Source organism: Mirounga angustirostris, unplaced genomic scaffold, assembly GCF_029215605.1.
Source record: "Mirounga angustirostris isolate CCGP_5_RB_7025 unplaced genomic scaffold, mMirAng1.0.hap1 SCAF_13, whole genome shotgun sequence".
Classification (NCBI taxonomy): Eukaryota; Metazoa; Chordata; class Mammalia; order Carnivora; family Phocidae; genus Mirounga; species Mirounga angustirostris.
In genome coordinates, this window is record NW_026991721.1 from 59,539,474 (window position 1) to 59,554,479 (window position 15,006).

Consider the following 15,006-nt stretch of genomic DNA (forward strand, 5'->3'; position numbering starts at 1 on the left):
TGCCACTTTTTCCTCTCCACAATCCCCCCAACCTCATCCCGACCAAGTAGTGCTCTGTGCTTTCTGCCCTCAACAGCCCCCGACAGCCCATGGGCAGATGGGACTGGGGCTTTGCGGCCGCTGAGTGACGACCTGTCTCTCCCCTTCAGGCCATTGCCAGGCTCCACTCCCAGTGACGGTTCCTTGCTGTTACCACGGTTCTCTGAGTGAGCCCTCTACCGGTGTGTCAGTTTGCCTCTGCAAGTGATCACTCCTGTGTGTGCCAGTCTCTCTGTGTGGGCAGCTGTGAGTAGCGTGAGCCTGTGCTTGGGACCCAAGTCCCAGTTCACCAATTTCTCCAACAGGCAATTGGGATGGAACCTCACCAGCACATAAGTCTCTCTTCCCTTCCATTGCTTCCTGTACCCCTTACAGGTGAGGGGAACTGTACCCTGGGTGGTGGGAAGGAACTCTTGTGCAAAGAGGGCCCCCGCCTGTTTTGGGCCTGCTTCTTACCAGAGGCTTTTGGGAAGCTGTAGGGAGAGTTGTCTTCTGCTGTTCTGGCTCTGCCTGCAGCTCCATCCATTTCCCTGTCCTAACTCTTTCCCCTTCCCCCAGCACCTTAGACCCTGACCATCCCTGGCCCAGAGCCTAAGGCCCCTTCTCTTGCTCCTCTCCTGGGCTGGGCCAAGCAGGTGAGACCCAGCAGCCAGGAGCCTGGAACTGGCAATCAGAGCCTGAACAGTGGGCGAGGTCAGTTCGACAGCAGTTGAATGCCCAGCTCCTCTTGGTCTCAGAGCAGAAGGCAGGTCCGTCTCCTGAAGACGCGGCATCTGAAGACCATGAATCCCAGCACTCCGTCTGTGTTCCAGAAGCAGAAGAGCAGCCCCAGGACCATCAGAGGCAGCAGAGGAAGTTCCTGAAGGCAGTGAGCCAGTCACAGCAGCCCACGGTGCTGGAGCTCCTGGTGGCGGAGCTCCAAACTCTGTTCTCAGCTGTGCTGCAGGACGGCAGCCCCGCAGCTTGGCACTACCTGCATGCCGTGCTGCGTCTGCTGCCTCCATATCGTGCACTGCTTGTCGGTCGCCTTGATCTGCTGCCCTTCCTGGAGCAGCTGTCCCACCGGGCCCCCTGGGTCCAATCCCAGTTCCAGCTGGACCTGCTAGATGCCATTGAGCAGGCCTTCCCCCCAGATACCTCTTTGTTAGAGGGTGCCTCCCATATTGAGTGCTGTCCCCAGAAGCAGAAGTTCCATCGTGGGCCCCCACGCCCAGCCTGCCCTTTTGTGCAGGCCCGGTGGGGTGGGCAGCAAGTAGGGGAGGAGTTGGCTACATGGCTGCGACCACTGACACTGCCTGAGCTACAGCACAGCCTGGGTATTGTTGGTGCTCAGGTGGCCCTGAGAGAGGCCTGGTGGCTAGATGGCCTTAGCCTCCTGCCCTTGGCACTGGCGACAGACATCCCCATACAGTATGAATGCAGGGGCACTGACAATGCAGTGGAGGAACCTGTTGGAAGAGCAGAGACTAAGTAAGTGAGGGACCCAGACTGGGGCTTTGAGCGGACGAGAAAAAGAAGCTAGTTTATGGGTTCCTCTAGGGTCACTTGGATGTCTAGAGCCAGATCGCTATTGACTTTAGGCATTAGCCTGACCCCAAGCCATGCTGGTCGAAGCTGCTTCTCTCTTCCTTTTTGTCTGCAAATAAATTGAGTGGTCTTACTGTTCATCCCCATTGGGCAGTGCAGAAATTCATGAAAATCAAGAGTCAGCTATAAGGAAGCCAAAGCTTCAGAAAACAGCTTGAGTTTCCAGAGTGTCCATTCTTTCTCAGATGGTGCTAGAAGCTTCCTTAGTTCTTTTTCTTACTCATTCATAATCCCTGAGCCTCGCCTCTGGGCCTACCCAGGACTGGGTGCTGGATGTTGGGTACAGGTCCTTCCCTCAGGGTGTTCCTAGGTGAGTGCATGTCTGAGGGACCTTCCCACTCATGTCTATGTGAGCTAAGCCAGCCCCAGAGCAGATCAGAGTTGGCAGCACTGCCAAATGGGACTTTCATTCTGACCCTTCCAGAGTCTCTTCCTGCCCTGCCGGTGTGGGTATCCTGGCCCCTTGAGTGCTGATTGTTCCCCCCACCCCCCCACCTGGTTCTCATTGCTTCTTTCAGGATTTCACAATACCTACAGAGACCTCCTCTTCTGAGAGTTCTCTAACTCTAGTCTAAGAATTTCCCCCCATCCTCTGGCCTGATTTTCTAAGTGCTTTGCAGCTTGTCTAGGACATATTCACTGTGTGGGAAGAATAGTAGCTTTACCTTTAATCTAGGTTGGCTTCCTCAGTTTTTGCTGTAAGTTTATGGCTGGGTCAAAGTTTTTCCTAAAAACTTAGAGCCATATGGTGGACAGATAGATAGGCTCCTGGGGCCCTGATGGAAGGGGCCAGTGCCAACAATTTATGTCTTCAATACCCCCAGGAGACTCTTTTTCAAAGACCTGCCCTGTGCTCTGAGTAGGTTTCCTTTCCTGGGAAATATAATGGAAGTGAGAATGGGCTGAGATGTTAGGAAGGGGTCAAGTTCTATGCCTTCTCATTGAACCTGGTGATAAACCCCTGAGGCCTAGCTAATGTGACTTAATTTGCATGAAGTTCTCCAGGCCTTTTGCCCTAGGCATCCATTCATTCAATAAGTATTATTGGATATCCAAAATGTATCAGGAACTGCTAGATGCTGGAGATACAGAAGTGAACAAAACAGACTCAAATCTCTTTCTTTGGAGTTTTACAGTTAGGAGAGTAGGTATTAAATAAGTTGATACTAGTAAAATATAATTACAAATTGTGGTAAGTGCTAAAAAATCAGAGAATACTGCCTTTCTCTTGGCTGTTCCTCTGTGTGTGTGTGTGTGTGTGTGTGTATACAGGTAGGGGAAAGCACATCAGAGGGGTTTGGGTTTAGATTGGAGTTATTAACAAAATATCTTGCAGGTTATGAGGGGAAATAAGAGGAGAGTTTCAATGAGGAGGAAGCAGTTAGTAGAATTAAATGCTACTGAGGCAAGTAAGAAAAATCTGAAAAATATTCATTGGTTTTAGTAACAAGGAGGAAGTTGGTGAGTGTGATTTATTTCAGGGGAGTTTTGTGAGGAGGAAGCCAGATTTTAGTGCATTCAGGAGCAAATGGGAGATGAGAAAGTAGAAATAACATTTTACTATTCTTTCATGAAGCTTGGTTTGAAAGGGAGAGAGAAATAATAGGACAGAGGGAAATAAAAGTGTCTGGATAGGACTCTTAAAAAAAAAAGATGGAGAGATGTTCATAGCCCTTCAGGCAGTGCTTGAGCAGTGGGCATTTAATAACTATCTGTACAGTGAATGAGTAAATATAGGCTAACGGTAAGAAAAGGAAGAGCCTGAAGATACATCACGAAGAAGCAATCAGGGATCCATAGCACAAATGGAGGAATTAGTTTTGCAGAGAAGAAAGGACATTGCTTCCTCTCAAGTTGATTAGGAGGGGATTAGGATGGGAGTCTGTGCAGACTCCCTGTGTGGGAAGGCAGCTGAACTAGAGGAAGTTAGTTCATGGCTGAGAGCCCCAGTTTTCTCTGGGCAGAGAAGGAGGCCGAGAAGGGGATGGGACGGGGGCCTGGCAGGGCTGGGCATAGGGGTAGGTGGAGGCCTGTGGAATAGCAGCTGAAGAGTCTGAAAGAGAGAGCCGCTTGAGGACTTGTATGAAGATATCAGAGCAGAGTGAGCCCATAGTTGAGATTAGATACCAGAAATCCATAGAGGAGCTGATATTCCTGGTTCTGCAATCTTCTGAACCAATTTAGATCATGTAGGACATTAATTGTTGAGGAAATGAAACTTTAAACTGTTACACCATTAAGATATCCTGATCCAACATCAAAGTTACAAACCCTATTGTTGATACGAATTTTAGAATAGGATTGCACTGTTATCCCTGGGGTACCTTGTTCTGTTTATCTAGGTTTGGGTCAATTAATGACGTTAGTATACTTGACAGATTAAATCTAAGTTTAATTATTCAGATTTTTTGTTTGTTTGGCTCGTGCTCTGAGGTCACTCCAACCAGAATTATTAGTCCAGGTGATTAGTTTTTGGTGTCTTGGATAATTAATTTTCATATCAATTTTGTTGGCTGGTGTTCTGGAAAGGTGAGAAGATTGAGAGCACCAGTGCAGGCTTGAGGGGGACGAAGGATGCACCATTGGATCCTGACTGGAAAGGAAAGGCTGTGAAACTAGAAGTTGGGTGGTGATGGGGGAAGAGCAAGAGTCACAGGCAAAGAGATCATGCAGAGTTGGAAAGCAGGCATAATGGGGCAAAGATAGATCTAGAACCTTAGGAAGGTTCCTATGGAGGAGAAATCCAGGACTGTGGGCTTGCAAGGTGATGAGTTGGGAAAACAAAGTTTTCCTATTACTTTTATTCAGTATTCTGTAATACTGACTTCATAGTAATCACATTAAGTCCAGAATGGTTATTCATGTATCAGAAAGGGAGGGGTTGTTCATACATAGGTCTGTGTGAATATAGCTGTTTGACTATATTTGCCCAGTATGTGAGTACTGTGGGTATAGGTGGTAGACAGGCTCTGGCAAGACCACATCACGCCCTCCTAGGCACCTGATCTAGCTTCTCCTTTCACTGGCTAACAGTGCCAACCTGACCTCCTGCTTGGTCTCTTTTCTCCTGATTTTTTATTGTATAGGCCTCAGCTTGATTCAGAAGTTCCTGGCAAGGAGACCTTCCAGAAGAGAAGCACTAGCTTCTCACCTCAGACTTCCCTCCTGGGTAGCCAGGTGAAGACCATTCTGAAGACAGAGAGATACCTGAAGAAGATCCACTTCCTCTATCTCAATGTAGCTCCCAGCCGGTACTTTAGGTAAGAGGTGTGTCCTGACCCCTTCTACTCTGACCACTCCCTGGTTTCCATCCATGCTGTCTCCTGTCCTTCCTCCTCTCTAGCTGCCTCTCCTCTGTCTTCCAGTTTCCCTCCCTCTTCGCTTCTCAGCCTCCTCCTTTCCATTCTGCACCTCTGTTTTGCTCCCCTTTGCTCTCACAACCTTTGGTTTTAGTCGTCCTCTTCTACTTTTGGTTCTGTCTTCTTTATTCTCTCCTAAGAGGATAGAAACATGTGGTCATAGCCTCAGAAGGGAATTTAATGGTTGTCTCTCCCAACTCCAATACAGGAGTCAGGTGTTTGAATCTTTATAGTGAGACAAAGCTTTGAGTTTGCCAGGGTATCCCCTTCCTTAGACTGAACCAAAATCTGCTTTCTTTTAACTTCTACCTTCTGGTCCTAGTTTTATCCCTGGGGCTATAAAAACAAGTCTCTCCTCCTTCCACATGACTCAGGAGGCTTTCATTTTCTTCTTTTAGCTCTAAAGTTTACATATTTTTTAAAGCCTGATTCAAGTCCCATCTCTTCCCAGAAATAACAACAATTACCATTAATTAAGTTTTTCCAGGCATTGTGCTAATAATAATAAACACATGACGTGTTACTTAACCTTCACCTACCAGGTAGGTGCTATTATTATTTCCATATATGAGATGAGTGCCCTGATGCATAAAGAGGTTAAGTAACTTGTCACAAAGTAAGTGGTAGAAACAGACAAACCTAGGACTGTCTTAACTCAGAAGTCCATGCTCTTAAGACGTACATCGTATATCCTCCCAGAAAGCCTTATTTCCTGCATACACTGCTCTCTTTCTCCTGAGTTTATGTAGCCCTACTGATCCGTATTATCCATGCATTCATTAATCAGTTCATTAACATATTTTCACTGAGAGCATTGTGCCAGTTGTTAAGCAATTGTCTTTTGGCTCTAACTTTCCTCTCCTCTCCCTGCTTCGAGATACTGGGGCTGAGACTCTGCAAACTTTATTCCTCCTTTTTCAGCTGACCACCTGTTTAGGTTTGATTAATAGAGGGTGTTAGAAGGAGACTGGACAGCAAGATAAGAGAAGGGTATTTCTCTTTCCCTCGCTTGCTCTTTCTGTCAGTACCGGTCCTTCACCCTGGCGACAGTAGGCACTTCTGAATTAGCTTCTTCATGATTCTGAGCTGGGGGGCACCTACCCATCAGAGTTCTGCATCTTGACTGCATGGCCCCTCCTCCAAACTCCTTCGGTACCAGTAGGAGCCCAGCAGCATCTCCTTACAAATCCAGATCCCAACTCCACAAGCCCCTCCTCCAGGCCCAGAGCTTCTGAGAATCCAGTTCCTTCCCTTTGTTCCTCTAGTTCTAGAGTTGGCATCGATTCCTGTGGTTATTGTATCTGTGCTATCTCAGTGTTCCCTTTTTGCTTTTCATTTCTTCAACCCATTAAAAAAAAAATGCTGTCTGTTAAATTCACTTTGTTGAAATGCCGAGTTTGGTTTCTGTTTTCCTGATTGGACCCTTACTGATCTCATGAAAGGAAATGAACTTCAAATATGGAATTCTGAGATTGATTTCTCAATGTCTTTGACCTTGAACAGTACTGAACTCTGTGCTAATGGGATATAGGATACTAGGAATCCATGACATGTAGTGACATCAAGACTAATTAAATTATCACTTGTGGCTGAATGTGATGAACTACCTACTGATACCCAGGCGCCACCACACTTGACTGACTGGAGGTAATGGTAATGGTGTCAATGTGGGATGGGGTGCTTACTGGCTGTGGCAGAGAGCTTACACAAGAGAAAATTACAAGCTTAGAACGTGAAACTATCAGCTCCATCATAATCAGAGAAGCAGCACCATCAAAGATAATTAGACATAGAGAGACAAGAAACCATGAGCAAGAGAACTAAAAAGGCAGTGGATAATTATAGGACCAACATCTGCCAAAGAAGGAAACCCAGTGAAGTGTCTTTAGCATTTGGTGGTGCTTTTCCCCAAACAGAGATGCCTGTCGATTCCAGTATCAGCAATTGTGTGTCAGTTTCACTATCTGTTCCTGAAAGACTGAGAAGAGGAGTTGAGCTTTGCACAGGCACAGACAGCCAAAGATCAGAGGCTGCAGCTTGGGGCCCACACCCAGGAGGGATGTGTTTTCTGCTTCAACCTATAATGTCACCAGGGTCCCAACCCAGAGCCCAGGGCATTTAGCTTCGAGTTCTCTGTTGTGTTCATACAGATGATTTTCATATTTTATTCACTTATTTTGCCTTTTTCTAGTTGTTCTCAAGTGAGGGTGTTAGTTCCAAATTTCTAGTTGTACCATCAGTAAAAGCAGAACCTTGGCATTTATTGTTTCGTTTTGTTTATTTGTCGAGTATCAGGGTTTTTTTCAATGTGTTTGAATTTGCCCAATTTTTCTTGTATTTGCCCTAGATTTTTTTATTACATTTTTTATTTCAATTGTAATATATTTAAGATTCAATGTTATATTGGTATTTTTCCTAGATGTTGATTCATACTCAGAAAGGAATTTATTCCTTTACTTCCTTAGAGCCTTTGCTCAACTGTCCCATCTTCACCCTCCACCTTCCCCTGGCACTGCCAACCTCCTTTGCCTCTGCTTTTCTTCCCCTCTCATTTATTACATTTATCATCAGGGCAGGGATTTTTGTTTGTTGTGTTTAACAATGTATCCTGAGTTTAGAACAGTTTGGCATAGAGTAGAGACCCAGTAACATTTGTTGAATGAATAAATGAATGAATGATCCAGAGTAGGAACAGATTTAAAGGCAGTAAATGATGAGTTCAGTATAGAACTTGCTGTGTTTCATTAAGGCATAGAGTTTGCAATGTTTTGGAAGCAGGTGAATAGTCTCTAGCATCGCTTAATACTCTAACTGATCTGAGCCCTTTGAGGGCAAGGACTATGTAGTAGTTATTTCTCTGTCCTCATCTCCAACACAGTGCTTGGACAGAAGGGAAACTTGATAAATGGTTTAACTAAACTCTATAAAATCATAAATGAGAAGAAGAGGAAAAAAGCAACTTTAAAAAAGGAAAAAAGAAGGAGTAGTGTTCATTAGAAAGGTCATAGGGGAAGGATCCCTTGGGAGAGCCTGGGATCAGTTGGGATAGGAGGCTATCCTGTGGGAATCGAAGAAGCCCAGTGGTTAAGAGGGGTGGCTTGAGTCAGGTAGATTTGGTTTTAAGTCCTATATTTTTCCCTTAACTACCTTGGACAAAGTTCTAACTCCTCTTTACTTCAGAAGAAATAGTTTGGGGGAAAGGGTACTTGGGAAAATCTAGTCACTTTGTCAGAAAGGAAACAAAGCTTTTATATGACTTGATTTAGTGAGTTCATTCTGGTATCTATCTAAACGCTCTTTTTTTTTTTTTTTTAAGATTTTATTTATTTATTTTGAGAGAGAGAGTGCATGAGAGAGCATGAGCCGGGGGATAGGCAAAGGGAAAGGGAGAGAATCCTCAGGCAGACTCCCCGCAAAGCTGGGAGCCTGACGCAGGGCTCAATCTCACAACCCTGAGTGAGATCATGACCTGAGTCGAAATCAACAGTCGGACGCTTAACTGACTGAGCCACCCAGGCACCTCTCTATCTAAATTCTCTTAAGTCATTTGCTTAATAATGTATTCTAGAAAGTTGAGAGAAGAGATAGAGGAGGGCCATTTTATCTCTTAGGCATTATAGGCATAGGACCTGAGACATAATAGCTTTTAAAGGGCTCTAAAATATACTTAATACTTAAAAATATTATTGGTTCCAAGTTATGAAAATAAAACTGCAAAATAAAAATGGATAAATTTGCTTTATTGAATGTGCCCAAACATAGCATTATGCTAACTAGTCTCCTGCAACTAGATACTATTGTATAGCTGCATATAAATGCCACTTAGTGTGGGATGTAGGTGCATTGTGCCGAAGTAAGAGAACTTAGTAGGATTTTAAGATGGCTCTGGAGGCACTTGTCTGGTTCTCTAGGGTGCAGTTTTCCTCTTGATTTGTGTGTGTCTAGCCTTCTAGTCACCCCCTGCTTTTCCTCATTCTCATTTACTCCAAAGAGCACCCCCTAATGATCTCTGTGTGTTATTTCAGTACCTAGAGATATACATATTTTATCATTTCTAAGATGTACTTTTTCTCACATTTTAACATCTCTGAAATTGTGATGCATCTTACGAATTGGTGGAATCACATTGGCAGCATTTTAAATTTTAGTGTTTCATTAAAAAAGAATGCTGCAGCTTACAACTGATGGCATCTTAGATTTGATAAGATGTAAAGTATCTGGATCTGGAGATACGAATGCCTTAGAACTGGCTAGGTGCCTTTTTCTTTTTTCTCCTCTATCTTTGGCTTCCATTTATTCTTTTTTTTTTTTTTTAAGATTTATTTATTTGAGAGAGAGAGAGAGGAAGAGAAAGCACACACAAGTGTGTGAGTGCGCAGAGGCTGGGGCAGAGGGAGAGAGAAACTCAAGCCGACTACACTGAGCAAGAAGCCCACACTACGGCTTAACACTGGGGCTCAGTGTCACGACCCGGAGATCACGACCTGAGCTGAAACCAAGAATCGGGCGCTTAACTGACTGTGCCATCCAGGTACCCCTGGCTTCCATTTATTCTTAATAATATTTGTTTCCTCAAACAAATATTTAAATATTTAAATATTTAACCTCAGTCGGTTAAGCGGCTGCCTTTGGCTCAGGTCATGACCCCAGTACCAGGCTCCCTGCTTGGTGGGGAGTATGCTTCTCCCTCTGCCTCTCCCCCTGTTCGTGCTCTCTCTCTTGCACGCACGCTCTCTCTCTCAAATAAATAAATAAAATCTTTAACAAAATATCTGTTTCCTTTTTTTAGTTTGAACATCATTCTGCTCTCTTTCCCCTCTTGCAACTCTCCTCTGCCTTCATCCCTGCCTCCGTGTTTCTGCTCTCTCTTCTTTGGTCCCTTCCTGAAGCCTGCACAAGTTCCCAGGGCTCCTGCTGATCAGAGCTCTTTTTTTAAAGGCCCTATAGCCTGATGGTGGTGCCACCAAAGAAGGTGAACCCTGAGCACTACATCTTCTCTCCCTTTGGGATCCTGCATGTGCATCCTGTGGAGGGCAGTGAGACAATGACGCTGGGCACCTGGCACCGCCACTCTGTCCTCTGGCAGCAGCTCCAGTCCATTCCATTCTTCAAATATTGCCTCTTATACAAGGCCTTGACCCGGTAGGTGGTGCTGGTATGGGGTTTGGGGACAAGGGCTGCAGGGAGCAATAGCATGTCCCTGCCCTCTGATCTGTAGTTGGAAGAGGAGCGTGACGTTACAGGGGCTCCACCGGTGCCGGACTTTCCTCGGGAAGCACCTGCTCTTGGCTGTGCCCCACTTTGGAGCTGGGCTTCTGCATATTAGCAGGTAGGGTCTTCAAAACGCACTGCCAATGGATGTTTTAAAATTATTTTGACAAAAAGTATTAACGTGCTCCTTGTAGAAATTTTGGAAAACACAAAAAAGCATGAAGGAAAAAAAATCTTTAATCTTAACCACACATAACTAACCACGACAGACATTTTGTTGCAAATCCTTCTAGTCTTTTTTTCTATCACCTATATACAAATGTGGTCATACTTGACATATTGTTAAGTAACCAGGTTTGGTTTTTTTTCTGAATAATGTATTCTGAGCATATCTTCTTGCAATTGTGTATTCCCCACATCAACTTGCCCCAGATCATACAATTATTAACTATTGGATCTGGGGATATACCTTCAGTGTGTGAATCCAAAGTCTCTACTTTTTCCATGTATCTTTTGGATTCTTTTGGGGGGGTGGGGGACTTAGTTATTCCTATTTTCAGTACTTTTTTTTTACTTTTCCTATGCTCCTCAGCCACTTCTAATTATCTTCTCTGACAGAAGATGCAAACTCAAATGTCTATGGGGCCTGTGCGGGAGCTCTGGAAGAAATGCAGTGGGTTAGGTGCAGTACATTAGGGACTGTGGGGAATGCAATCTGGAGGCTACATGTAAGTAGGACAGTCACTACTCAGTTCCAGCTGACTGTTACCACTGGGAATATGGGTACAGCTTGCCAGCTGCCTTATTTTTTTTTTCAGGATTTCCTGGAAATATGCATTTTGTTTTAAAGTGCTTTAATTTTACCTAGTTAACTCAAATTTTTATTAAAACAGTGGGTTGGACAACTCTTAGTGGAACATATGAAAACATTTTCAATCTGAATTTGACCCACAGCCTACCAGTTTGCAACCTTTGCTCTAGGGATCCTCCAGTCTAGCCTAATCATCATGGTATAATTAAAGGCATGAGGGCTTGAAGGCTGGACAGATCTGAATTTAAATCCTGAATACTAGCAAGGGATTTTGCTCTTTGAGCCTCATTTCCTGATATGAAAACTAGGGATGAAGATTTCTACTACACAGCTATGGTGAGAATAAAGTGAGATTGTAAATATAAAATACCATGTTAAATGCCTCTTAATAGGTACCGAATAAAATGACACCCATTATGATCATCCTCTGCTTATTTGGGGTCTTTCGTCTTCTTCAGGTATTTTTAGAGATGTAGAGTTCTCGGAGAGGGTGGGGTGGTAGTGGATAACAGAGGCAGATTTTCTCAGGGATAGCCCATGGAGAAGTTGGAGGTTCACCACCTTTAATCCTAAAACTCATCTGTCCACCTAGACTTTTAGGGCCCTTAGCTTCCTCTATTCCAAGGAAGAAGCCTGTGTAGTCTCTCCTTCTAAGTCAGACTTTGGGATCATTTGACCCTCTCCTAGCAGAAAGGTCACTTAGTATTAACATTTGCACATACCCCAGGCCTTTCCCAAAGAATTCCCCAGCCAGCAACTTCCTCAGCTTGAATTCTTCCAAAGAGCTCTCCAAGAGGAAGCTGTCACTGGAGGTCACTAGGAATATTATGACCCTTCCTGACCTTTGCTTATTCTGAGGTGAGCTGGGCTAGAAAGAGGTCAAAGGTATTCAAGGAAAGAAGGCTGAGATGCCGGCTCTGATGAGCTTCGCCCTTGATCCCAGGCTTTTGCAGGAGCTGCGCTCTGTATCCTGGCTCCCCCAAGAGTCGGATCGATGCTATGAGCTGCTGGACTTGCAGCGGGCTCTAGCCAAGGAGAACCACAAGGCTCTGCGGCTGCTCAGTCGCTGCCTGCACCTCTGCACATCCATCCTGCAACTGGTAAGACGCTCCAGCTTATCGTGACCCTGTTCTCCAAGGTGAGCTTGCCAGAGTTCCAGTGTCCTCTTGGCTTAAGCTTCTCCTGGGATCCCCTGTGTGGTCTGGATGCTGCAGTTGGCTCGCAGCCAGGGTCCTGCGCAGCAACAGCAGTTTCTGTTGTGGAGTGGATGGATCGATTATAGATGGGCAGAGGCTTGGACTCAACCTTTTCCCTAAGGGTTGGTCGTGGCCTTGAGCAGGGAGGAGAAGAAACATAACAATACTTTTTCTTCAGTTGTTTGTGCCGAGGGCATTAGGGAATTTGAAAGTTGGAATCTGGATCTTTTATGCTGCTGGGCTTATCTTTGAACCTATTTGAACCTTTGGCAGGCCACTGTGGCTGGTAGAAGCATCCAGTGATGGCGTCCTTCCTAATTATGCCTACTTTGCATCTGTAGTACATGCCCCCTGCCTAGGGTTCCTGGAGGCCCTGCTGTGTGTTCGTTTCTGTCGCTATCATTTGTTGTCTGTCAGGTAGGGCTGGATATTTACACAGTTGTCTGGCTGATCACCATCTGCAGGGATCATCTAGTTCCAAGAGAGGGGACCCACCCAGATTTTGTGAACATGAGAAATAACGTAGAAGAGGCTCCTTGTGGCTCCTTTAGCCTCCAGACAGTAACAGCTGGACCTGCCATTGCACTGAGCTAAACAGGGCAGAAGGTGGGGGCAAGCTCTTCTACGGCCTTTCTCTACCTCCTAGTTCCTAAATCCCACTTTTGTTTTAATGTTACAAAACTCGTTATAATTTTTTAACAGTCAGTAGTTTATTTTGTTAATTAAGGTATAATTTATATGCAGTAAACAAATTTTAACTGTGCAGTTTGTTGAAATATTTGCATATATATACATCCATGTAACCACCACCCAGATCGAGATACAGAACATTTCCAATATCTCAGCAAGCTCCCTTGTACCTCTCCTGTCAGTACCCCCACAAAGGTAACCAATACTCTGGTCTTTGTCACCATAGATTTATTTAGTCTGGTTTTGAATTTCATATAAATGGAATCAGCATGGCTGGCCTTTTTTTTCCCACTCAACATAATGTTAGTGAGATTTATCCATAATCTTCTAAGTAGTGATGGTTCACTTTTTTGTATGCTATGTAGTATTTCCCTCTCTGAATGTACCACAATTTATTTATTCTCCTGTTGATGGACATTTGAGTTTGTTCCAGTTTTTGCTATTATGAATAATACTGATATGAACATTATTATTTTTTTTTAAGATTTTATTTATTTACTTGACAGAGACAGAGAGACAGCTAGAGAGGGAACACAAGCGGGGGAGTGGGAAAGGGAGAAGCAGGCTTCCCGGCCAAGCAGGGAGCCAGATGTGGGGCTCGATCCCAGGACCCCGGGATCACAACCCGAGCGGAAGGCAGATGCTCAACGACTGAGCCACCCAGGCGCCCCTGATATGAACATTCTTGTACAAGTCTTTTGGTGGATATAAACACTCATTTGTTTGGAGTATATGTTCTAGGAGTGAAATTGCTGGAATAGGGTATATGTATATTTTGCAGTGCCAAACAGTTTTCTAGAGTGGTTGTACCAGGTTTATATTACTCTAGCAATGTAGGAGATTTCCAGTTGCCCTATGTTCTCACCAACACTTGTATTGTCAGGGTTTTTAATTTTAGCCAAACTGGTATACAGTGGTATCTCATTATCATTTTAATTTGTGTTTCTATGATCACCAAGGTTGTTGAGCATCTTTTCATATGTTTATTGGCTGTTTTGGTATCCTCTTCTGTGAAATGTCTTACTCTCTCGCTCATTTTTAACTGGGCCATCTGTTTTTTTTCCTATTAATATGTAGGAATTCTTTATATATTCTAGATATGAGTCCTATGTCAAATATATGTATTATAGATATTTTCTCCCAGTCTGTGGCTTACCCTTTTACTATTTTAATGGGTAAAATTTTACCATTTTTACTATTTTATTTTAATGGTGTCTTTTGATTAACAGTTCTTAATTTTCTTGAAGTTCATTTTATCAACCTTTTCTAGTTGGTGCCTTTTGAGTCCTGGTTTAAGAAAACTTTGCCTATCCCAAAGTCATGTAGCTATTTTCCAGTTTTCTTCTAGAACTTTTATTACTTTTTCTTTCATATTTAGGTCTATGAGACATTTCAGATTAATTTTTATGTATGGTGTGAGGTAAGAGTCAAGTTTTATTTTTCCTATTTATTGAAAAAAACCCATCTTTTCCCCACTTAATTACAGTGGTGTCTTTTTCTTAAATCAGATGACTATACGTGTGGGTCTGTTTCTGGACTCTCTTCTGTTCCATTAGTCTATTTATCTGTTTTTTTAAAAAAATTTTAGTTAAGTTCAATTTAGTTAACATAAACTGTATTATTAGTTTCAGGAGTAGAATTTAGCGATTCATCTGTTGCATATAATATTACAGTGCTCATTACATCAAGTGCCCTACTTAATGCCCATCACCCAGTTACCCCATCCCCCCACCCATCTCCCCTCTAGCAACCCTCAGTTTGTTTCCTATAGTTAAGAGTGTTTTATAGTTTGCCTCCCTCTCTGTTTTCATTTTATTTTGTTTTTCCTTCCCTTCCCCTATGTGTATCTATTTTGTTTCTTAAAGTCCACATATGGGTGAAATCAAATGGTATTTGTCTTTCTCTGACTGACTTATTTCGCTTAGCATAATACATTCTAGTTCCATCCACATCGTTGCAAGTGTCTTTTTGTCAGTGTTACACCATCTTAATTATAGTAGCTTTATGGTATGTCTTGATATCTGGTATTATAAGTCCTATAACTTTTTGTTATACAAGTTTTTTATTATACATTTATTATACAACCTATGCTAGGTTCTTTGAATTTCCATAT

At 43.6% G+C, this 15,006-nt stretch overlaps 1 protein-coding gene across 1 annotated transcript in view; it reads left to right on the forward strand.

The window, feature by feature from the left end:
• Window positions 1–353: 353 nt before the first annotated feature.
• Window positions 354–15,006, forward strand: part of DNHD1 (dynein heavy chain domain 1) — a 79,977-nt gene continuing 65,324 nt past the window's right edge. The window contains exons 1-6 of the mRNA XM_064575855.1: window positions 354–414; window positions 675–1,509; window positions 4,713–4,886; window positions 9,924–10,127; window positions 10,204–10,314; window positions 11,951–12,107. Coding sequence (XP_064431925.1) covers window positions 354–414; window positions 675–1,509; window positions 4,713–4,886; window positions 9,924–10,127; window positions 10,204–10,314; window positions 11,951–12,107 — 1,542 coding nt within the window. The remainder of the gene's footprint in view (window positions 415–674; window positions 1,510–4,712; window positions 4,887–9,923; window positions 10,128–10,203; window positions 10,315–11,950; window positions 12,108–15,006) is intronic.